Source organism: Anastrepha ludens, chromosome 2, assembly GCF_028408465.1.
Source record: "Anastrepha ludens isolate Willacy chromosome 2, idAnaLude1.1, whole genome shotgun sequence".
Taxonomy (NCBI): Eukaryota; Metazoa; Arthropoda; class Insecta; order Diptera; family Tephritidae; genus Anastrepha; species Anastrepha ludens.
This window is the reverse complement of record NC_071498.1, coordinates 152,181,660-152,207,295: the sequence shown is the minus strand read 5'-3', so window position 1 is coordinate 152,207,295 and position 25,636 is coordinate 152,181,660. Positions and strand designations below refer to the sequence as shown.

The 25,636-nt window shown below is 35.1% G+C and overlaps 2 protein-coding genes across 5 annotated transcripts in view; one reads left to right on the top strand and one right to left on the bottom strand.

Annotated features, from left to right (window-relative positions):
* Window positions 1-1,727: 1,727 nt before the first annotated feature.
* On the bottom strand, window positions 1,728-3,840 carry LOC128855615 (putative OPA3-like protein CG13603). Of its 3 annotated transcripts, XR_008453750.1 has the most exons (5): window positions 3,607-3,840; window positions 3,214-3,382; window positions 2,999-3,141; window positions 2,076-2,484; window positions 1,728-2,016 (listed from the first exon to the last, which is right to left on the bottom strand). XR_008453750.1 is itself a non-coding variant. In XM_054090663.1 (4 exons), the coding sequence occupies exons 1-4, from the start codon at window positions 3,746-3,748 to the stop codon at window positions 2,162-2,164; spliced, it is 777 nt and encodes a 258-aa protein (XP_053946638.1). In that variant the 5' UTR covers window positions 3,749-3,840; the 3' UTR covers window positions 1,728-2,161. The 3 variants fall into 3 exon arrangements, 2 of the variants coding, with proteins under 2 accessions (XP_053946638.1, XP_053946639.1); XM_054090663.1 differs by having other exon boundaries at window positions 1,728-2,484; XM_054090664.1 differs by lacking the exons at window positions 1,728-2,016; window positions 2,076-2,484 and adding an exon at window positions 2,505-2,735.
* Window positions 3,841-9,712: 5,872 nt separating this feature from the next.
* LOC128855613 (probable Rho GTPase-activating protein CG5521) overlaps window positions 9,713-25,636 on the top strand; it is a 37,322-nt gene continuing 21,398 nt past the window's right edge. Inside the window, exons 1-3 of one of the 2 annotated variants that reach the window (XM_054090659.1) lie at window positions 9,713-10,364; window positions 21,399-21,509; window positions 24,785-24,802. In XM_054090659.1, the coding sequence (XP_053946634.1) occupies window positions 10,259-10,364; window positions 21,399-21,509; window positions 24,785-24,802 (235 nt within the window). In that variant the 5' untranslated portion in view covers window positions 9,713-10,258. The remainder of the gene's footprint in view (window positions 10,365-21,398; window positions 21,510-24,784; window positions 24,803-25,636) is intronic. The other variant, XM_054090660.1, reaches the window with a different exon arrangement.

The following is a 25,636-nucleotide window of genomic DNA, read 5'->3' as shown; positions in this document are numbered from 1 at the left end:
CTTTTTTTAATTTCCTTTATTTTTTTAAGTTTCTTAATTTTTTTTATTTTTCTTTTTTTTTTTAATTTTCCCTTTATTTTTTTAACTTCCTTTATATGTTTTAAATTTCGTTTATTTTTTTTATTTTCCTTTATTTTTTTGAATCTCCTTTTTTTAATTTCCTTTATTTTTTAATTTCTTTTATATTTTTAATTTCCTTTATTATTTTTTAATATCCTTAATTTTTTTAATTTTCCCTATATTTTTTAGCTTCCTTTATATGTTTTAAATTTCGTTTTTTTCTTTATTTTCCTTTACTTTTTTGAATCTCCTTTTTTTATTTCTTTTATTTTTTTAATTTCCTTTATTTTTTTCATTTTCCCTTGATTTTTTTAAACTTTTTTTTTTTAATTTCCTTAATTTTTTTAAATTTTCTTTAATTTCCTTCATTTATTTTTAATTTCCTTTATTTTTTAATTTCCTTTATTTTTTTTTATTTTCTTAATTTTTTAGTTTTTCTTTATTTTTTAATTTTTTTTTTATATTTTTAATTTCCTTTATTATTTTTTAATCTCCTTAATTTTTTTAATTTTCCTTTATTTTTTTAACTTCCTTTATATGTTTTAAATTTCGTTTATTTTTTCTATTTTCCTTTATTTTTTTGAAAATCCTTTTTTTAATTTCCTTTATTTTTTTAAGTTTCTTAATTTTTTTTATTTTTCTTTTTTTTTTAATTTTCCCTTTATTTTTTTAACTTCCTTTATATGTTTTAAATTTCGTTTATTTTTTTTATTTTCCTTTATTTTTTTGAATCTCCTTTTTTTAATTTCCTTTATTTTTTAATTTCTTTTATATTTTTAATTTCCTTTATTATTTTTTAATATCCTTAATTTTTTTAATTTTCCCTATATTTTTTAGCTTCCTTTATATGTTTTAAATTTCGTTTTTTTCTTTATTTTCCTTTACTTTTTTGAATCTCCTTTTTTAATTTCCTTTATTTTTTTCATTTCTTTTATATTTTTAATTTCCTTTATTTTTTATTTCTTTTATTTTTTTAATTTCCTTTATTTTTTTCATTTTCCCTTGATTTTTTTAAACTTTTTTTTTTTAATTTCCTTAATTTTTTTAAATTTTCTTTAATTTCCTTCATTTATTTTTAATTTCCTTTATTTTTTAATTTCCTTTATTTTTTTTTATTTTCTTAATTTTTTAGTTTTTCTTTATTTTTGTTTAGCTTCCTTTATATGTTTTAAATTTCGTTTATTTTTTTTTTGAGTTTCCTTTATTTTGTTTTATGTTCCATTATTTTTTTTAATTTTCTTTATTTTATACTTTTTCTTTTATTTTAGTTTAGCTTCTTTTATATTTTTTTTAATTTTCTTTATATTGTAAATATTTCCTTTATTTTATTAACTTCCTCTATATGTTTTAAATTTCGTTTATTTTTTTTAATTTCCTTTGTTTTTTTTTTCAAAACTTCATACGAGGTACATAGCTTAACTGAAATTTTAGTGATTTTTCCCGCCAACAATTTAATCAGAACTCTTTGTAAAACTTGCAAATTGTTACTGGTTTTGCATTCATCTACTTTTTTTTTTTTTTTTGATATTTTGCTCTTTGAGAGCGAATTCGCAGAAATTAAGTTACTGAATAATAGTGAATACTCAGGGGTTTTACCATTGCCGCCGAGGAGCGTCCGCTATTAGAAAAACTTTTTCTATCATTTTTAACAAACTTACCGACAAATATTTCACAATAAATAAGTGCATATTTATTTAAAACTTCTTTCAAATTTTAAGCAACAAACAACTTTTTATGTCCTACTAAATAAGCAGTATTTACAAAATTTTAATCCCAAATGTATACAATATATGTATGTACATACATACATACATGCACATTCGCGATATTACATAGCACTTCCTCATGGATTCGGGATCAAATTGAAAACGCGGGTACAAATGAAATCCTACATCGAGATGAACTGTAAAACTTGTACATGTACAAAGGCGTGACTGTAGCTGAGCAACAAACTACCTAAATAATATTAAATGTACTTAAAAAAAGCTTAAGTTAATGCTGTGAAATGTAGGTACTATTTTTGTATGGTAGCCGTTTCAATCACATATTCCAGCTGTGCTAGTTTATTTCTCATTTGCAATATTTCACGTTCTTCGGCTAGTCACTGCGCTTGTGATTTCGTTAGTTGTTGCTGTTGTGGAACAAAAGTATTTTGATCTTGCTTGTTATCCACATTTACATATGGTTTAACATCCAATTCATTGTCGGCAGACAGCAGTTCAGCCGATTGTTTTTTGCTCTTGTCTCCATCGATAAAAACACGCGTCTCTAGGAAATTCAACGCTCGATAGAGCAGGCCATCCTTTGGATCATAGTCACCATCGAAGTCTTTTACGATCGTATTAGTTTGATCTGGAGTATTTGGGTTGAAGGGCTGGTATTCGGCAATTGTTTCACGGGTCCATTTGAATATGTTTCGGGATTCTATATGGTGATAATTGGAAATGATGTGTTTAAAATGAATGAATAGAAATTATGAATATGAATGAGTAGAAATTATGAAAATAAATTATTAGTAATCTATGTATGATTGTTTCATGACAGTTTGCTAGCGATCTTATTGGGCGCTTCTGCGCTCAATGAAGAAGAAGTAGGCGAAGAAGCTGCTTTAGCATTTGCCGCTGACGCTTTATTGTCTGTTGTGTTGGGCAAAATTGGCGTACTGATAGGTTTTCCTGAAGGAAAAATTTGCAAAGAGTTCATTATAAAAGAAGCAATTTGATTCGAAAAGTCTAGGACGAAACGAAACCAAAAAACAAGAAGTTAATGTTTGACAATCAACTTTAGAGTGGCCGCACACAAATCATGAATGTATAGTTTTTGTAAACAAAAAATGATTAACGAATTTTAATAAAAAAAAAAAACAATATTGAAACACTAACGTACAACAAAGCATCATCAGCAAGCATGATATTTTTTTTAATATTATTCAAGTTACCTAAATCTGCCAGCGCCCGTGTCATTTCCCTTATTTGTGCATCTTGCCGCTCTAAACGGAAACCCATTTCGGCCAGTGTCAATGCGAGTTCAGCTTTTTCTTGCCGTAGGGTTTCTTGCTTTTTGGCTTCATTGCTAGACTGACTGAAAGAAAAAAAACACATTTAAATGTATTATTTTTCGGTGTTCTAGATTACTTTTGAAATTAATACAAACCGCGTGTATTCGAATATCAACACTCCCGCGCCTATCACAAATATAATTGCTTCACCAAGCAAATTCGCGCCCAGCTCAATAGCCATAGCCTCGTTCAGCGGCGGTACGGCGACCGGTCTGCCGAGATTCAACGCCCACATTTTCGTCTTCACCTCAACCCAGTTATATACTGTAAAATGAGAAATATAAATAATAAAGTTTATATACAAGACGAGCTCAGCAATAAAAGTCCGCCTATTTTACACTATCGGTGCGTCTACATCTGGCTCTCTTTTCTGCACTATTTTAAATGTAGTCACTTTGTCATTGAATGGCATTTAGAAGGTGTAATACAGGCTTGCTTTTTGCACAGCAAAAAGGCGCGTTTTATCACTTAATCCTTGGTATACTTACACTGAGCCGGAGGCATGCAGACATATTTGCGAAAAGTGGGACTTTGCTTGGCATTACTCTTGATTACGTTCGCTATGGGTTTGCTGATTTGTTTTATAGCCAAAACACCTAATTTGGCAGCCGGAAAGGCGCCTATCGCCATTCTACAGAAAGGATTTCTGGAATAATGTTGGTGTTATGTGAAAAAACCGCAAGGATAGATTTGCAAATGATGACCGATTTACGTAAACAGCTGACTCCATCGCTATTTTTTTCTCACTGACAGCAGCTTAACCCGAACGTACATACTCCGGGTAAGATAAGACCAAGGCGAATTCACCTTTTCTAAGGCGATGGTTGAGTCATCTAATAAAGAATTTAGATTCTATAAAAGTTACTCCTTGTAGGAAATTGGAGTAGTTTTTATTTATTGCGATTTAATCTGGGGAGTTATTTTCAATTGCAATATATTTTTAACATAGAGTAGAAATAGCCGTCATTGCGCCGGCATCAAGGCGAATCTATTAAAGGTGGCGCCAAGGCGAAGTGAATATCTATGGTGGAGCCATTGAAAAACAGTTACTCTATTTTTCGCGATTTTGACAAGCCTGAGGTCAGCTCAGTTCGCAATACAAAACAAAAGCAGGAGAAATTACATGGTAAATAAAATTCAGTAAATGGCTTGGTAGTATTATGATTTGTGAGACTTAAACTAATCAAACTAATGCAAACGAAGTGTCGTGTGCTAAAATAAAGCCTCCAAATGCAGTTTGTTTGCGTTTTTAGGCGGATGACGCCCTGGCAAGAAGGTATGTGTATATATGTGTGTGTGTGTATAATTTCTGGTGTTTGGTTATTTCCATTGCTTTCGCCTACTCTTCTTCGTCACAAACAAGTAATTTCGTTTGTTCTGTATTGCAAAGGGAGCTGACGTCAGATTTGTCAAAATCAAACCTTGGTATTCTATCATTCTTAATCAGCTTAATTGTTTTTTCTCTTTCGCTGTGGCTGTCAACACAAAATGAAACCAGGCGATTTCATTGTTTATATTCTACTTTTCCAATACTTTGCCGTGACAATCAAAAGTACAAAACATTGTTGTTGGTCTAGTGTCACCACCTTAAATGAATGCGCCTTGGCCGGCATGCACAAAATATGGCAATTTTCTATTTTGCCGTACAGCAAATCCGGCAAATCGAACTGCTTAGTGAAGAATTTTTTTGTACTGCGCAAATTTTTATTGGTGATGTTTTGTATTATATCGAATTATGTTAAAAAACTTAATAAAATTTAAATTAATTGAGTCAATTCAAATGCATCCTTGATAAAAGTTCAAAAGAGTATAGAAATAGGCCAGATTTCGCCAAGAAAATCAAAATTTGTCCTGAAAGATTAATGTGTGCTATGTTTTCTAAAAATCGCTTCCGTTTCTTATACAGGGTGGCTGATGAATTTTACTATATTAAGAAACTCAAATAACTTTTTTTTTAGTATATGGAATTCATTTATTTTTTTTTCAAGTTGAAGGTCATTAAATTTTATTAAATATAGCTTAACTAGTTTTAAAAATAATTGAATTGTTTTAGTTCATCCAAATGTGTTGGCTTTGTTTTATAAACTTCTTGTTTACATAAACCCCACAAGAAAAAGTCAGGTGCAGTAAGGTCAGGCGACCTGCGGGGCCAACGAAATTCGGAGTTTCTTGAAATCAGTTTATTGGGAAATTTTCGTCGCAACTCTGTCATAACAGTCTGGGCTATGTGAGACGTTGCCCCATCTTGTTGAAACCACACAAAGTTGAAAGGAATTCTCTTTCGGCGTAGTTCTGGATAGAAAAATTCTTTCAGCATTTTCAAATCACGGTCTTCAGTAACCGTAACGGTGTGACCATTTTCTCCAAAAAAATAAGGCCCGACACACCACACTGTCACGCGAAGAGGATGCAATTCCGTCTCGTGGAGTATCTGTGGGTTAGAAGTACTCCATATTCGACAATTTTGTTTGTTCATATTGCCGTTTAAATCGAAATGGGTCTCATCAGACATGAAAAGGCAGTTTAACATGTTTTGGTCTTCTTCCACCATTTGCAGGATCTTCTGGCGAAATTCCAAGCGAATCGGCAAGTCTGCTGCATTCAGTTTGTTAACCATTTGAATTTTGTAGGGAAATAAGTCTAAATCTTTGTGCATTATTGTTTGCAAAGACTGTCGGCTGACACCAATTTGAGCAGATAAGCTTCTTGTTGAAACCCTTGGATTGCTTTGTATAGCTCCAGCTACAGCAGCGATCGTTTCCTCCGTCCGAACTGGTGGGTTTCGATGATAAGGCCTTCTTGCGACTGTTCCTTGCTCAGCAAAATTATTCACCAGTCTCATTATGGTCCATCTGCTCTGGGGATCGCCGCCAAACATCCGCCTGTACTCTCTCTGTACCAAAACTACGGACTCCAGTGCGTGATAGCGGCGGACTATCCTAATTCTTGTTTGCGTGTCCCAGTTATCCATTTTAATAAATTTTAAAGATCAATCTGCAAATAAAAACAAAAATGGAACAGATAACTTAAAAAGAAAAAAAGTTATTAAATTTTTTTTTGGTAGCGGCTTTCATCAGCCACCCTGTATTAACGAATGTTATTTTTTAATATAGTGGCCGCCGTACCCAAAGAGGATGGTGCATGACTGCATGACAGGAGTGCGTAGTTTCGAATCTCCGTGTATGAAACAACAAAATAATAGAAAAAGTTTTTTCTAAAATCCAAGTGTATTTTTGCCATGAGAAAGGTGCTCATAAAAAACCATTTGCCATTCGGAGTCAGCTTAGAACTGTAGGTCCTTGCGTTTGTGGAACATCATCAAGACGCACGCCAACATAGATGGAGAGGCTGGGCCAAACACCTAACAGAAGTGTACACGCCAATAAATACTTATTATTTTTTTTTTAGCAACAACTTCCAAATCTTTTTCGTACATATCGAAGCATAATGTTTGGTTTCAAGTCAAGAAAATCTGTTTTGTTTCTGGAATCAAATGCCTTGCCAGAACGGACAGAAATCAGCCATCTCTCTACTTTTGCTGTGTGGCATGAACACAAATCAGATGTTTTGTATTGTATATATATAAGCGGAGAATCTACATAAGGCGATATCAATACGAAATAAATTTCTCATAGTTTTTGATTTCTATTTTCCATTAAACATATTTAATTGTCTGTCTAACATTGTTTTTTAGTCAATAATATTGTCGAATCACGAACTAAATAGATTAAATTCATCTTACAAAACAACTGATTTGTTTGTATACGGCTAAATTTTGTTAGTGACATTCCTCTGCATTTAATATGACATGTCAAGTGAATACGTTGCCGAAGAGACTCGTTTTAGTAGTACTAACGAACCCGCCATATATTCGTGCAAACGTTAATTACCAGCTGTCTGACATAAATCATTTACACTTAACAACATTACATTCCTGCTTCTTAGAACGGACTTAGGCGAATACAATAACTTTAGAGTAATATATATGGATCTGAAAAGGAAGAACTATTACGTCTTAAGCAATAATTGCAAACTACTTAGAAATAACCCAATTAATATGCGTAACAAAAGAAAAATTTTAATCAAAATATCTCCCTAGGCCTGTAATCTAAAACATATAGACGAAATACATAATTAATATATGTAATTGAAATTACTCAATTAATATCATATCAACATTTGGTAGCATATTTCTCACAGTGTTATTGCTGTCATCTGGGAACTACCGTACGAACGAAATTTGTTTGTTTACGAACAAACGAGGAAACATAAAATATTAGTGGTATTCACACCGAGCTGGTTAATTTGTTAGTCGATAGGTTTTTATGGATGTTTTTTAAGTTTTTATAAAATCAAAGAATTATCTCACTAGCTTGCAATGATCCGAGCAACCTGATAATATGCCGATACTTGACAACTCAACGTGCAGCTGAATTTTTTGAATTTGTTAGTTGTTTGGGGAAGGTAAAAGCGAAAGTAAATATTGCTAAAAAAATTTCTATTTTTCATTTCCGTTCTAAAAAAAAATTATCTTCAGTTGAGTAACCAGAGAAAAAATTAATTAAGAAAAGGCACCAATTGCTCTGATTTCTTTTAGACTGCGAAGACGATCTTCTAGTATGCCAAAAATGTGCCCAATTTTGTCGTTCGTAGTTTTGGAGAGTTGATATTGTTAAGTATTATTTATTTACTTATTCATTCATTTAATAGTCTTAAAATTCAGTCAATTCAATCAAAAATAAATTGAACTTATATTTAACTATTTTTATTGTAATAATATAAATGAAAGAAAAAGTAGCATTTCTTATAATTTTCAGAGAATGAATATTACTAAGAATTTAGTTCAAAAATTCATTTAGTAACAATTCGAAATGGTTCTTTGTTGCAGAAAAATCTAGGCCAATATAATTTCAAAGCGATTTCAATTCTCTCAAAGTTCTAGAAATCGGAGCATTGGAAGCATACTTAGCTCTAACCATCCATAACCAGGAATATCGCTAGCACCGACTTTTATACAATGGAATTGGATCAGTGAAATTCAAATAATGCAAAGTATAACGCACAATCGTTTACTGGACACTTTCAAGCCGACTAACATGGACAGCATAATAAGATCTCCAAATAAAGACGGCGTATTCCAGCATCGAAAGCACCAGAGAGGTATATAACACTTTTAAAGTATATGGATCAACAAAGTCCGAACTGAAACTTTGAATAAATGCAAATACAGAATATGACTTTTGATTGGTGTAATTTAGTTGTGAGCTCGTGCGTGAAATTGTTATAGTCGAACTTTGTAATGGTGTTATTTAAGTGTCTTTGAAAAGAGAATTAAGATAGTATTTCAGTAAGGTGTTATTACGATATTAGCCACGTCAAGCGCAGATGCATATGCACTTACAAAAAACAGCTGTTACTAAAGGAGTATGCAGAATCCCCTACAACCCATTCCTGTTCTGGAAAGTCCTCTCCTGATGTTTGTATATTGATCATTTGATTTAAACTATTCCTTTTTAATATGTGAGCTCGTGCGTGGAATTGTTATGGTCGAATTTTGGGCTTTCTTGCGGCATCTTTACTTTTCAATAAAACTGAATCAGCTGTGAAGTAATTTACCAGACTATCGGAACCAAATAAAAGGTATTTGCGCTATTAAGGGCTTTACCGAAAAACCATCTAATAGGAGTACTTACACCAATTTCGTTACTTCGGCGGTTTGCTAATTGGCAGTTCGACAAATGTGTTACACAACAACAATTAAAAAAAAACAAAAAAAACAAAAATTTATATATAGATATTAAAAAAAAGTATACAAATAATTATGACATTTTCGGTGGGTATGTACTCGTACTTTGGCATTCTTATTTTTCTTCAGGCTTCTGGTGCTTGAAAATTAGCTTCCCTCTCTCGACTGGATGAAACCATTCCTGAAGAATCAAAGTTTTGGCTAAGAATATAGGTTAAGTTGAAGCTGTTGTCCGATGTGAGACACACACAGACTCATAGCCCATTGTGATGCCGCTTGAACCAAAAATATATTATATAACTTACTTAATTGTGTTCTTCATTTATTATATTTCAGTTAACTTTTTAAATTTTAAACTTATATTTAACGCTTGAACTTCAAATGCTCTTTGCATGATTGGTATTTTTAAAATTACTGGCTAAATTTCCAACTAGCCATTTCGGCGCTGCATTTTTGAGCGCTTGTGCGTTGTCGTTAGATTTACAATAACAAAATTTACTTAAAACTGTCAAGTAACGGCAACAAAGCAATGAATTGGGTGTGTATGAAGTACCAAAGAAACGGTTCCGGTGTGAATACCACTATTGTTGACATTGCTATCATTGCGTAGTTCCTATATTTTATTTAATACTTGAAAGTAGAATTTTTGCGCTTTTATTAACTCTGGAAATACAAAAATACAATATTAAATATGTTGAAGGTGTTAATTTTTACTATAATTTGTACATTCTTACTATTTAACAGTATTTAATAGTGACGTTTACTTAACTTAACTTCACTGTCCTACACAACTGGTCAATACTAAATTGCAACACTGTTCTTTTCTCCTTTCTTTCGTTAGAAACGTCAACAATTTTCTCACTGCTCGGTTTAGTTTTACGCTGTAGAGTTTTTCGCAACCAATATTTTACTATAAAAAAGTGTTTTTAATTAATAAAAATTACTGCGTATTGTAATCTAAGTTGTAAAGTGCCACAATTAAGAAAATATTATTGAAAAATGTGAGAGATATTGGTGAAAAATGTGTTTGAAAAATATGTGATCCGAAGAAAGTCTCAAAGTGGGTGAAGAAAAAAATGTGAAAAGATTTTCGCTAGCAGTAAAAGTGGCAGTAGAAAAGAAAAACCAGCAAAAACGAGAAAGCCACGAGCAATAGCTGGTATTGTGAGTGGCAAGTGAAGTGGATACGCACCTGTCTGAAGTCAATGCCTCCAAAGGGGCTTTGCATTGCTTGCATACTACTATTCTCTATAGCCTCAATAGATGGGGTGCTCGAATGGCCAATCGAGGAATACATTTGTAACCTGTACGGAATAGTACAGCATACAGAGTATGATGAGGCAATAACAAGAGGTTGTGAGTAGTGGTAAACCCTTATTTGTAGGAACTACAAGATGTTTACGAAAAAGTCGCATGCGGATATAAAAAAGTCCACGGGAAAATTTCAAGATTGTAAAAAGGATTCAGCATCCCGCTTGCGTCACTTACGTACAATTTTAGGTAGGTGGAAAAAATATCCATTCATAATTTTAGTATATAAAGTACACTAAGTGCTGAAAACTACTGACAGCAAAACCATTGCATTGAATTTTAAAGTAGGCAAAGTAGACAGGTAACTGGGCTCATTTGCTATCGTATTCTGCATGATGAGTGGGCGAGAAATATGCTCTTATTAAACAAATAGAGTAAAATCCATGAAAACAACTTTGTCAACCTACGTTCAAGACATTCAATATATCCAACAGATGTATTCAAAGAGTCGCAATAACAATGGTAATCGTGGTTGCTAACATAACCACAACGTCGAACCGCAATTGGACAATAACAGACAGACAAAACTTATTAACAATTCACTGTGGTCATTTTAGAATACTCGTGCTTAGCCGCATATGTCTCTATTTACCACTTTCTTAGCGGCCATATTTTTAGCACATTTAGCACTTGTACTTACTTCCTTCTTTTCTCCACAGTTTACCATCAAGCGGCCAGACATTGCCGATAGACAACTACACCAAAGTTTATTCAGCGCAAATCACAGCGTAATAATAATTTATGCAAATTATGTACTACTGAAATATATTGAAATACAAACTAAGCGCGAAAAGCGTAAAAGAATATAAGTGTTAGGTAGTTGCTAGTTGTTGTTTTTACAAATGTGCTTACAAACAAGTGTACTTGATATATCTATGTATGTATAGGCATATACACTATACATACATACATACATATGATAGTACATCCAATTGGCATCTGTGCGAACGAAATGGTCATACCTATAAACTTGCTTGCGAGCCTCTGGTGGTGCACCGGCGATACAGGCATAAGCCAAAATGGTTAAGCGCCCAACGTTCGTAAAGCGGTTGGTTATAGGTATGTGTGCGTGAATGTGAGTGTCACTGGAATCATTGCCCTTGGTTACTCGGCGGTGGCCAACAAACGACGCAATGCTTCAAAGATAGAATGTTTATTAAAGCTTAGCGCTGTGCTGTTTGCTGTTTGCTTTTTGCCACTTCATGCGGCAGCTGTTCGCGTTATCGGCGTCAACGACAAACGTGGCTCTATGTCTGTCTGTCTGTTTGCCAGCCTTCATGGCCTTTTCACGCTTTCGCTATGTGTTCTATTAAACTTTTTGGTTTTGTTATGATTTCTTGGTTGAATTCGTCGTGTTGAGTTTCAGGTGCTGCGATCGTTTTTTGTACTCACACGCATATATATGCACATACATATTTATGTAGGTATATGCTTTGCGACGCTATCCCAATTCCATTAAGTTAACTGTGATTGGGTTTTATGGCAACCTAGTAGTTAATTTGTTCTGATTCTTTGTGTGCACGCCGAGAAATGACTTGGGCATAGGTATATACAAGCATACATGACAACTATGTATGTATGTGTGTTGATTTGTACTCGTATGTTGTTTCTAACTGTGATTGCATAGAAAAAACACATATCTATGAATATGCTGCTTATGATTTTTACAGGTATAGGCCCAGTTTGCGCTTCAAATTGTACTATGCGGTTTAAACATTTTTTAACAAATGTAAAACTCTACACTTTTATGCCCCGTCACTGATTTAAAAAAACATTTTTTCATGCCAGAAATGCACTCAGAGGTTTTGCCAATGCCTGACGCATGGCTTCACTTAACGTTGAAAAATAGTTTCTGCTGCTTGTGGGATCAAACTCAAAACATTCGGTATTAGTATCATAAATGCCACAAGCATACCCCTTTGCTTGGCTCGTCTTGCTTTCACAATATTGTTAATAAATTGAGATAACGTGCAGCTAAGTGGAAGCACTTCCGCCCATGCAATGGCAGCGCAATTCGCTACGGTATAAATTTACCTGTCAGCGTTTACTCAATTTGCCATATTGAAGAAATAAATATGTCTGTGTAAACTACTACGCTTTAGGTTTAAACTTGTTTATTTCTAGTTAGTCTGCAACGCATGTTTCGAACCTAGAAATTCGTGAAATTCCAACTGGCCTTAAATTATGAATCATCTGCATTATTGCAGCCTTTACTTAGACTTTCATCTTTGTTGTTTTATAGCGAGATTTGCGTGTTTTGTTGATGACGCATTTGCACCACACCTCCAATTAAATTGGTCAAATCGTCAATTTATGGTCTATCAATGAAAGGAAAAACAAATATTAATTTTTTTTTTCATTTTTAAGTGGATTGTTGTATAGAACAGAAGCTGTAGCACCAAAGTATTCATAATAAAAATGATATGACTTTCCACGGTTCTGACTCGGTTCTACGTTACCGGAATGATCCAGATTAGCTTTCCATGGAAAGTCCGCATTCTCTCTATAGTTTTTTTTCTTAGCATACTAAATGAGTACTAACAGTCTTATTGGCAAGTTATTAATTAATGCCAAAAAAAAAAACGAATTTTCCAGAATTTTTTCTGAGAAAACTTTTAAGTTTATTAATCTAAAAATGTGTGCACAAATAATGTTATCTTTTAACTGTATTTTAAAACTTAGTATTAGTAAAAATATTTATTTGATCTCTGGGAGCTCCTCTCAAAAAAATCCGTTTTGTGACCACTATATCTCTGCACTGGATCCTCTGAAATTAAAAAACCAAACAGATTTCATTAAAGTTAAATCTAGTAATTAATCGAAAGAATAAACAAAATACATTTGTTTGACAAATGGCAGTTTCTCGAAAAAAAAATCGATTTTTGACCAAAATTTCTGCCTTAAATTGTTTATAAAAAAATATTTATCGGCGAAAAAAATCTTCAATTAATTACTAAAAAACTCTTGTTAAAATTTGAGACTAACCGGTTTAGCCGTTTTCGTGTAATGTTGGTCACCGACTTTGAAAAAACCGTTATGACAAAAACGCCTTTAAAGTCCGGCCCTGGACTTTCAAGCATTTTGAAACACCTTTTCAAATTTGCGTGTAACTTCGAAAATATTCACCTGAACTAATATATATTAAATTTTCTGTGTGTATTCTTAATTAAAGGGTGATTTTTTAAGAGCTATAGGAAAGTTTTTCAAAAAAACACACGCAAAATTCAGAAAAATGCATGAAATTTTTATTTAAATCGATAGTACAGTCCATATAATTTAATGTTTGAAGATTATTTCATGCAAAGGTTGACCGCAATTTTGGCACACTCTTTCCAATCTTTCGGCTCACATATATTGAGTATTCGTAGTGGACGAAGCTACAGACTTGTCAAAACACTGACATTAAGACTGCGTCAAGATGTCTCTTGATGTCCCCACTTCAACATCTACACGACGAGGTCCATATGCTCCCTGTAAAGGAGTCCATCAAACCCACTCATCTAAAGCCCCTCTCCTTCTGGACCCAACCTGTCGAAACAGCAAGTTTCCTGGGCTTACGGTAGATGAGCTAGACGAAGACGAGCGGTGATTTATACTACATTGACTGGGCAAAGTTACTGCTACAACAACAACAATCAGCCTGGGCATGAATAACTGGAGCTATGAGATCGTGTCCAGCAGAGGCACTTAATATCATGCTCTACCTGTTACCAATAGACTTACAACTATGAAAAACAGCAACGAATACCGCCTTCAGAATAAAATAAGGTGTTTTTTGGAATGCCAGGAAGTTTGGTCATAGTGTCGTTTTAGACAGCGAAAAGCTTACTAGCAACTCATTAGATTTTATTACTGCTACCCTAGACTTTAGATTACCGTTTAAGGCAAAGCTCCACAAGCGAAAGGAATGGGATTTATATTAAGTAGACAAAGATGGACTGCGGCGTTGGCGCCGGTGTATATTCGAAAAACCTCGAGACTTTTCTCCTGGGGATTTGTAATAGTATTATTCAAGCAGAAGTTCTCGGGATAAGGAAAGCTTGCAACGCGCACTAAAGGCATCACTCTCATCTGGGTACCCGGTCATAGGAATATAGAAGGAAATGAGAAAGCTGATGAACTAGCAAGACAGGGGTCGTCCTATAACGAATTCGAAGCGGTAGAAATAGGCTGTGTCCAAGGCGTGCGCAAAAGGGATGTCTTCTCGCTATACTAGAAGCAGGCCGTTGACAGATTAAGTAACACGGATACCTGCAAAATAACTAAATAAACGTGACCCAAACGTGACCCAATTTCAACAAATCCAGAACTGACGAGTTGTTAAGAAAGCCACGGGTAGACATATTCAAAATTACGTCAACAGTAACCGGCCACTGCCAAGAAGATGGGGTGGCACTACTACGATAGATGCGAAAGAAGAGTCTAAGGAGAAGAATCTAAGAAAATAGTCTTTCACTATCTGTGTGAGTGCCCGAGTCTGGGTGCTCTGCGACATAGAATGCTGGGGAAACTCTCGTTGGTTAACTTGAAAGAAATTGTAGAAAAGAAAATAGACGACATAGGCAGATTTATAGTCAAATTAAGATGGTTCCACTTATATAAAGCCGTGGTTCTACAAGCGGTGTATCAAAATGGCATCTTTATACAAATTGGGTCTGGACTGTGTCACTCAGACAACGCCTCCACCAATCACTACAATCAGTGTTTGATATATTCCCCCCTTCTTCATAAAACTCATGCAACTACATACTTACATGCTAGTAGCATCAGAAAGAGCTGAACACGAATTTAGCTTAGATAAGATAATTTATTTGCATGCCACTCAATTTGGCTGATTCAAATTCAAATTATGAAACGCAGCCACAGCTTCCTCAGAACTTAAAATCGTGTGGACGCACAATTCTAGAAATATCGAGACATTTGTGATGTTTTAAGAAGATGATTTATAATGCACTTAGATATATTCAAAAATATGGTAACGCCAAAAATGGAACGTGGTCCTTGATCGCGAAAACCCACTCCTAGAGAGGTATGCATGCCTCATTTGCAGATCCATTTAAAAGTGCCAGAGCTACACAGAGGGAAATGCCTTCAACTGGCATTGATATATGCTCCAAAACAATTAGTAGGCGATTGAATAAACAAAAATTACGTAGGTGCATAGCGCAACCCAAGGCACTTATTACAAAAAATAGTGAATAATCCAGACTTTTGTTCGCCAAAGAGCACATTTCAAGTGCATCAACAATAAAGTGGGTAATACGAAAACTTCCTGCATATATTTGACTAACTTTCGTATATAGTTATGAAATTTATTGGCACTTTAGTTATTAGTAAACAGATTTACGAGCACCTACTTTTAAAAAGTTACTGATAAGATAACTTCTTTTATTCTTTATTCGTAAAACTCTCGCAGCTTACCGTCTGATTAGATCTGAATGCAGGTATTAATAATTAGGTATTTACAAATTCTATTGGATCTAGGTTAACTAGCAAAGCGCGTTAGTATTTTTAATAGTCTTAAAAGCGCTAATGTGACGGGGAAGTATCGATTTTCTTTCATATGCATGATAAGATAAACCTGCGTTGCTTACAAACTGTGAGTGTTAGTAGAAGCTACACTAATGAACACAGTAAAATCTCTCTTCAGCGGAGAGGGTATTTTGTACTGGTACCTAAGACTTTTTCTAGAAGAAATGCCTGCCTAAGCCAAGCCATTTAATAAATGACACCGTTAAGTGAGGTTCGATAGTATTTTATTCTTTAACAATAAAAAATACAAAACCAAATCGAAGCACTTAGTTTTTATTTCAGGAAAAATGAGTCTTACTGCTATTGTTATTATTATTGTTGCGGTTCTTGTCGCTATCTAACAAATTCTGAAGTCACAGTGTTTGACCGAATTTACAATTGGGTTGTTGTTGTTTTGTAGTAGTATAAACACTCCCCATACATATAAGGGAAATGCTGCTGAAGTGACAGTCCTTGGCCGGATATAAATCCGGGTCGTTCCGCTTACGTAAAACCGGTTGGCGTAAGAACGTATACATTTCGCCTTCTTCTTGGTCGGCACAATAACGAATCCCAGACTTTCTCCATTTGGCGTTTCCAACGTACGGTATGCTTTCCCCTGGGTCTGAAACCTGCTGTGGTCCTATGGATGTACACAGCACTTATCAGACCAATCACCCCTTACGTCCCTGTAGTCTGGTGGCGACGGAACATGGTTAAGTCCATACTCCGGGAACTATACAGGCTGCAAAGAAGTGTATGTTTATGCAGTACGGGTGCCATGAGTACAATCTCCGGCGATGCTCTAAATGCTATGCTTAAAATAAATAAATATGGCATGAAGACGGAACTTAGGGGCGCAGAGAAATCTTTAAGCTGCTATCTGAGCACTATCCACTGTTCTTGGCACCTGAAACCCATAGTTTCATTTGGAAGGAAATTTGATGTCAGATTCGATTGCATGAGCAATGGAGCAATCCAGACTGCAATCAGGGAGGTTTGACGCATATTTTCTTTACCGATGGGTCCAAGAATGAAGACCCTATTCCGGAGCCGGATGGTACTTAAACGATAGTAATAGTGGCAACTGTTTTCCAAACGGAAGTTTTTACCATCCTAAAAGAAGCCAAATGGATAATCGAGAGGAAATGGAGCGGGAAACAGATTGGGGTTTTCAATGACAGTCAGACTGCACTGAAGGCCCTGGAGAACGCGAAGTAAACCTCAAAGATTGTTCAAGAAGGTGCTTAATTCTGTCGCAAGAAGAACAGGCTTGTACTTATATGGGCTCCAGAGCACTCCGGTGCTCAAGGAAATGAAATTGCCGATGAATTGGCCAACCGTGGATCAGCGGTTCCCCCACAAGGGCCAATCAGAATCAGTTCTGCAAGAATCATGAATTGGATCAGCGATTATACAACTAACATAAAGAGCGATTGTCCGATCTACAACGCTGCAGAACTGCAAAGTGTTTTGTGGCAAGTTCGAACAGAAAACTGTCGAGCTTTCTAATATACTAAAAATTGGAATGAAAAATATTTGGTTGATGGTCGGTATTATTACGGGACACAACCCATGGGGTCAGTATATGACCACCATTGGAATCATTGAGGACCCGATGTGCCTGTGTTGTTTGGGGGAGGCGGATGTCACTGAACAGATTCTCAGTGAGTGTCCTGCCTTTGCTAGAGCAAGGCTACGCGTTTTAGGTTTCGAAGTCATGAGAGTGAGTATTATTCGTTCTCTAAAACTGAAGAATACTTACAGAGATGCTAGGACTAACTATCTTTATCTCTGTCTTTTATCTCTTTCTCTGATACTTTTCTCCTTTCCTTCTAGACTATCTACCCTCTTTCCAGAGCTCTAAATACAATGGGCTTTTTAGCCTGAGTGCCTTAGGAGCCACCAAATCTCTTGGTGCTCCTTGGCTCGACTTATTCAAATTTTAAAATTTTATGCCTTCTTCCGCCACCACCAGTAAGTACCACATCGAATGCTCTCATAGTTAACCATGACCCACGATCTGAACACTTCAAAGTTCAACAGCTGTTGTTGCTGTTTTCTTCCAAGCTTCTGCACCTAGCATTAGGACGGGCATGTTGCGGGACTTCTCATGAGGTGAGGGTCTTGTTCGTCCAGAGCAACTCTTCTGATCAACTCCCTATTCAGCTCAAAGTAGCGCTTGTTGGCAAGATATTTCCACCGTTGAGTGTGTAAATGCTGGATCCAAAGTAAACTATGAAAATACCACGGTTATCTTCGAAATCATTCTTTATCAAATATACTAATGAAAAAATAAAAATACAGCTTAAGTGGCGTTTATTTTAGCAAATTGTGTATGGTACCCTAAAAAAGAGTATCGTATTACATACTTATATGAAAACGCTGTTGAAGTGACAGCCCTTCGCTGGTTAAAAAATCAGCATCGTTCCAGTAGCGTGAACCCGGTTGTGGGTATTTGACAGATACCATAAACAAGTCTGATAAACGGCACTGAATGGAGTTATCTGAATCGATGCAATCGCAGGGATAGTCTCCGCGAAAACCATCAGACCAATCAAAGTTCGTTTTGTTCTTGGTAAAAAATTCACAGATAATGATGGTACTGTGTGCTGGTGCGTTGTCCTGGTGCAAAATTCACGAAGTATTTTCCCACAAATCCATTCTTTTTTTACGAATTGCTTCTCGTAAGCGACTCATAATGCCCAAATAATAGTCCTTATTAACTCTCTGACCTTCTGACAAAAATCTGTTGTGTAATACCTAAAAACCGTGACCATCGCTTTCTTTTTGACTGAAAACGATGTGGTTTTTTGGTCTTGGTTCGTTCAGAGCTCTCCACTCACTCGCCTGATGTCTAGATTGCGTGTCGTAATCATCAATCCCCGTCTCGTTTTCAGTAATGATGTGTTTGACGAACGTTGAATCGGATTGAGGCTTGGAAATCACGTCTGTGGCGATATCAACGCAGTCTTGTTTGTGTGAAATTCAGGCCCTTTGGGACCAACTTTGCAGCAACACAATATCCAGGACAAATCCATACGTATTGCTCAAGTCATCTGCCAGCTCTCTGCAGGTTATCATCATACAGGGTGGCTGATGAATTTTGCTACATTAAGAAACTCAAATAACTTTTTTTTTAGTGTATGGAATTTTTTTTTCAAGTTGAAGGTCATTAAATTTTATTAAATGTAAATAGCTTAACTAGTTTTAAAAATAATTGAATTTAAATGCCCCCCATGCTCGTTGACACAAGTGCGGCATCTTAGTAAAAAGTTGTTCATTGTTGCTTTGAGAGTTGCGACAGGAATAGCCGCAATTGTTGCCCGAATGGATTGTTTTAGTTCATCCAAATTTGTTGGCTTTGTTTTATAAACTTCTTGTTTACATAAACCCCACAAGAAAAAGTCAGGTGCAGTAAGGTCAGGCGACCTGGGGGGCCAACGAAATTCGGAGTTTCTTGAAATCAGTTTATTGGGAAATTTTCGTCGCAACTCTGTCATAACAGTCTGGGCTATGTGAGACGTTGCCCCATCTTGTTGAAACCACACAGAGTTGAAAGGAATTCTCTTTCGGCGTAGTTCTGGATAGAAAAATTCTTTCAGCATTTTCAAATAACGGTCTCCAGTAACCGTAACGGTGTGACCATTTTCTTCAAAAAAATAAGGCCCGACAATACAGCGTGAAGAAACCGCACACCACACTGTCACGCGAAGAGGATGCAATTGCGTCTCGTGGAGTATCTGTGGGTTAGAAGTACTCCATATTCGACAATTTTGTTTGTTCACATTGCCGTTTAAATCGAAATGGGCCTCATCAGACATGAAAAGGCAGTTTAACATGTTTTGGTCTTCTTCCACCATTTGCAGGATCTTCTGGCAAAATTCCAAGCGAATAGGCAAGTCTGCTGCATTCAGTTTGTTAACCATTTGAATTTTGTAGGGAAATAAGTCTAAATCTTTGTGCATTATTGTTTGCAAAGACTGTCGGCTGACACCAAGTTGAGCAGATAAGCTTTTTGTTGAAACCCTTGGATTGCCTTGTATAGCTGCAGCTACAGCAGCGATCGTTTCCTCCGTCCGAACTGGTGGGTTTCGATGATAAGGCCTTCTTGCGACTGTTCCTTGCTCAGCAAAATTATTCACCAGTCTCATTATGGTCCATCTGCTCTGGGGATCGCCGCCAAACATCCGCCTGTACTCTCTCTGTACCAAAACTACGGACTCCAGTGCGTGATAGCGGCGGACTATCCAAATTCTTGTTTGCGTGTCCCAGTTATCCATTTTAATAAATTTTAAAGATCAATCTGCAAATTAAAACAAAAATGGAACAGATAACTTAAAAAGAAAAAAAGTTATTCAATTTTTTTTTGGTAGCGGCTTTCATCAGCCACCCTGTAATCAGTGTTGCTTGACGGATGCCCGGTGGAATTTCTCGAAAGCTTCTGCTACCTCGGCTGCATCATCACGGCAGATGGTGGAGTAGATGAAGATGCCAACTGCAGGTTAAACAAAGCACGGGCGGCATTCTGGCGAATTCATACAGTATGGGGGAGTTTGTAAAACTCCAGGCGCACTAAACTACGAATATTCGGCTCATGCGTGAAGCCCGTATTGTTGTACGGAAGCGAAACACCATCAGGAACGACGCACTGTGGAGATTAACGAACGAGGAACCCATTCTTAGGCAAATCAAACGCAGAAAGTGGCGATGAAAAGGTCACACATTGAGAAAACCACCAGATGGCATCACGAGAATGGCACTGGGCTGGAACCCGCAAGAGAGCAAAGGTCGCGATCGACCAAAAAACCCTTGGGGAAGGTCGATGCTGCGCGAACTAGCAGATGCCGACGTCTCATGGGACGGTGCAAAAACAACAGTTCAGAACCGTGTACGATGGAAGAGTCTTGTCAAGGCCCTATGCTCCCGAGAGTAGAGAACAAGTATAAAAAATCAGCATTTATTTTACTTTATTGATGTTTTCATCAATTTTCGATGCCATCCTTGGTGCCTTCACGATCACTTCTGAAGCATTCGTGCCACTCGTCAACGGCGGTTTTTTTTTAAGTTTCAGGGTTTTCGCACCATTGAATCCGTTTCTAACGCAAAATTTAATATAAGCTCGTTTTAAATTCAAATCCTGTAAAAAATCGGAAACACATGCAGAGTTAGATTTACTCAAGACAGTATAACTTTTACAAATGTCAAGCAATGGCCATAAAATTTTGATAGTAATGTTAATCACAGATGTGGCAACCTAACAAAAAAAACAACATAACTCAAATGAGTTGACTTAGAATATCACCTCATGTTTTTCCGGAAACTTTTTAATCATCGACTTGTTGATCAATGCCAAAGAATTGACGGAATGAACATTGTGCAGAAGAATTCATTGTGTCATACCATTTTCAGATACATAGGTCAGTAATTATTATCGCATAAACATGGTAATTGACTCACGCCAACCGCTGGCACAAAGTGAGCCAGTTATCGCTCAATTTGACACTTTTTCTTAAAACTAAAGTGATTCAGATGGCAGTTCGCTGTTGTAAAAACCTTAAGTGATGGTTGTGGTAACTTTTGCATATAAAATATTTGAAAAAATCTTTATTCTTATTCTAGATTTTCCACTTGTTCTCTTTTTATTTATTTAACTTTACTGAAACAAATTAATGGTTTAATGGTTTAATTTTGATTATTTACGCTTTTCAGATAATGTTGACCAAGAAGAGGCAAAATCATTATTCGAAACGAACTATAGTCACGTTTATTTTATACTCTACGATACCTTCATACAAGCGGAGGCAAACTTAAAGCAAAAAGGTAAATTAAAAAAAAATACTATTTCAAATATTTTTCTCATTCCGAGATTCTGTAGTTTATTTTATGGTTTCGGCAAAACAAATTTAACGAGAAAAGCTAACATTTCGACTGAGCAGACGAGGAGTGGCAATTAATTTCTGGGAGATCAGTTTTAACTCGGGAACTGGCGTCGTTCGGAAACATATATTTGGATATAGAGGACGATTACTTATCGCATCCTAGGCTAAGCTAGCAGTTAATAGCACATTTGAGTTGTGTTTTTCGTATGTAACTTCTTTAGTGACGCCATGAAAATGCTTGAAATGAATGCGAAAATCGATCAGCAAGGTTTTGTTGTCTCGCATTCAGAGCGACGGCTGAGATGGGATGAGTTGGGTGATTACTGGAGATTATACTTGAATTAAAATCAGGGAAAGGGTCTTGTGGGTAGGTAAAGGGTCTTGTGGGTAGCGGCCAACGTAAACGAGAATGCCCAATGATCGTATTTTGTCGATGTCCGCAGCATCGTTCGTCGTGAATATGTAAAGGGTGATCAATTTAGAGGTATCGGATTTAAAATTGAAAACAAAAAATTCAAATAAATAAAAAATAAAAAGAAGAAAATTCAAATAAACAAAAAAAATAATTCAAATCAAAAAAATTAATTAAAAATAAAAATAATAAATTCAAAAACAAATAAAAATAAAAAAAAGAAAATTCAAACAAAAAAAAAATAAAAAGAAAAAAATATAATTCAAATAAAACAAAAATTAAATTCAAATAATAAATAAAACTTCAAATGAAAAAAAATCAAATAAAAAAAATGTTATAAAAAAAAAACGAAATTTATTCAAATTCGAATAAAACAAAAAAAAATTCAAATAAAAAAAACTTCAAAAAAAAAACTTCAAATCAAAAAACAGTCAAACAAAAAACTCCAAAAAAAAAAAAAATTTTATTAAAAAAAGGAAATTTTAATAAAAAGAGAAAAAAAAAAATTAAAATAAAAATAAAAATAAATATAAAAAAAAATTCAAATGAAAAAAAAAATAAAAAAAGAAAATTCAAATAAAAAAAAAAAATTAAAAAAGGAAAATTGAAATTGATTGGGCAATGTTTTTTTGTATTCAAACATTCATAACATTTATTTTTTAAAGATAAAAATTCAAATAAAAAAAAAATAAAATTCAAATAAAAATAAATAAAATTAAAATAAAAAAAATTAAATTCAAGTAAAAAAAAATTAATAAAAAAGAAAATTCAAATAAAACCAAAATAAAAAGATAATCCCTTTCAAATGTTGGCCGCAACTGTGCCGTCTATTTGAATGACTCGCTGGAGGACTTCGGTCGTTATCTCGTGTTGGCTTCCAACGCCTCAATTGAGGCTGGTTTATCCACAGAGTATTTAGACTTTTCATACCCCCACAAATAAAAGTCCGAAAGTGTGATATCACACGATCTTGGTGGCCAATCCACTGGTCCAAGACGAGAGATAAATTGCTTCCCGAAACGACGACACAGTAAATCCAATGTTTCACATGCTGTATGGCAAGTAGCACTGTCTTCTTAGAATCAGTTGAAGTAGAGATCAGGGGCTTCAATTTCCAGCATCAAAAGGTCGTTTATTATGGTGCGATAGCGTTCGCTATTCACTGTTACATGGACGCCGGCTTCGCCTTTGATGAAATATGGCCCAATGATTACTCCTGCTCATAGGCCGCACCAAACGGTTGTTTTCAATAGATGTAAAGGCTGTTCTTGAATGGTTTGGGGTTGCTCTTCAGCCCAAATACGGCAATTTTGCTTATTGACGTAGCCATTGCGCCTCATCACTGAACACCATAAGTTGGCCTTAGCGCGGGATTAATACTTTTCACAGAGCGTTGATTCTCGTTGTACAATTGTACGATTTGTAATCGTTGTTGAGGCGTAGGTCTTTCTATTATGAAATGTCAATGAATACTGAAAATAATTATGTATTTAGTTTGACAGTAGTCACGCGTGATCTGTCAAAAAAAACCCTATTGGAAAATGTACCTCCAATCTGATCATCCTTTACATGCCTGTACAGTAACTGGCCTGTTCTATGTTGGCTTCTTGAAGCTTCTGTTGATACGACAATGGCTGCTTCTTGCACCACGAAAACACGCCGGTTTACTTCTCGTACATTGTGCGTGATTTTTTTTTTCGAAAAACTTTTCTTATCGATCATTCCTTATTCCACAAGCTGAATTTGTAGCTCAAGAGAACTTACCGCAGCATCGTACAAGCAGCGGTGCTGCACGGATTAGCTTCCAAGGATAACTAAAGGTGTTTTCAGCCATGTGCGTAACGTGAAATTCATTGTGTAGAGTTAGAGGGAGACTTTTGTGTAGATCGGTTCTAAAATTTTGCCCATAACTTAATTTGCTTATGTTTTATTGACAAATTCCCGAAACTCAATTGCCACTCCACGTAGTTTATGTAAAATATCTGTTAGCCTCCGAACAGACGCTTAGTCGAGCTAAACTTGTGTAAATTTCATTTCAAATCGTCTAAATGTTGTGGCTAGAAGCGACTAATTTATTTATTTATTTGATTTGCGGTTATTTATTACTCCTCACCCCACGCAATGTCGTGCAGCTGTGCAACTAAAAAAATCCAACAAATGTGCGAATAAAAAAGTTAAACATTGCAAAAATAAGAAATCAAACAAAAATACACAACTAATTGTTTACAAATGCCGCAAAAGACAAACAAAACGTGCAAAAAAAAATAGTAAATTTCAATGGCTAATTAGGAGATGCATATCTTCTGTACCAAAGTACCCGGAAATTCTCATTTCAACGATTCGAATTATGTTATATATCTGTCAGTTGCTTATTTGTCACTTTTTGACTCCCTCCACCGAATTTAGTTTAACGAAAAGTGTCTGAAATTTTTAAGAAGCTTTAATAGTCAAGAAAAAATCAATCACTTTCATTTTACTGACAAACTCCGGGTACTTTTTGAACACAAGTTTCATGCATAACACCTGTGTCGTGCCGCGTGTGTTTGTGTATATTGACGTGTGCGTGTGTTTATCTTTGCATTGTTAGTTTTCGCGCACACACACACACACATACACTCCTATGTACATATTTAGATGCGTATTCGCGGTATTTGTGTTTTTTTTTTCTCCACTAAAATCTTTTTTACATAATCGAAATATTTTCTTTTTTTTCTCAATTTGTTTCTCTTTCTTCCCTGCCAAACACCATTTTTTCTGCTATGTATTCGACTTTAACACACAAACAAAACAATAAAAAATGGCAGAGCTTCCGTTTCATATTGGTAAGTTTGCGGTTAATTTTTCGCAGCATTCACTGCGGCTTTTCTTTTTCACCGAATTCTCAAGCCATTCACACTTACTTATTTGAATCGTTCATTCATCCGCTTTTAAAAAGAGAATACATTTTCGTATTATTTAAAACATTTCTTTCGACTCAATTTAAGCTCAGTTGCCTGTTTTGTTTGCATTATAGAAATACACTTTTAGTTTTCGAGCTTTCATCTGGCACTTACTTTTTTCGATTTTCTAAAATTTACAAAAAAATTATAATAATGCACTTTACACATTTATTTTAGCCTAGAACATTCATTTGCGTATTCTTACCGGAGAGATACATGTCATAATTTGATGATTTCGTGTTCTATTACCATTTCATGTACTTACTTGCATATACAGTAGATTCTGTTTTTATGCGGTAGATACGTTCCGCAAGAAACAGCATAAAAAAAAACAGCATAAAAAAAGCTACCAGCTCTATAGTAAAACTATAGATACGTTTCAAAAGTGCTAAGAACCGCATAAATCTGAAATAATGTAATAAAATCGCATAAAAAAGGGCACTAGTCCCATATTATTACTATAGATACGTTCCATAGACCGCATGAATCTGGAATAATTAAATAAAATCGCACAAAAAAAAAATATTGTATTTTTGAAAATTATATATTGTATTTATTTAAGAAACGTCAGAATCGAAAAATAAATTTACGTCAGAAATAGAATCAAACAATACCCACATGTTGCGCATTCGTTAAGGATTTGGCGTCAAATCACTTCCGTCACTTGAGGAAATGTACACGTCTGATCTAGATGGTTATGCAGGCGGTTCCATACTT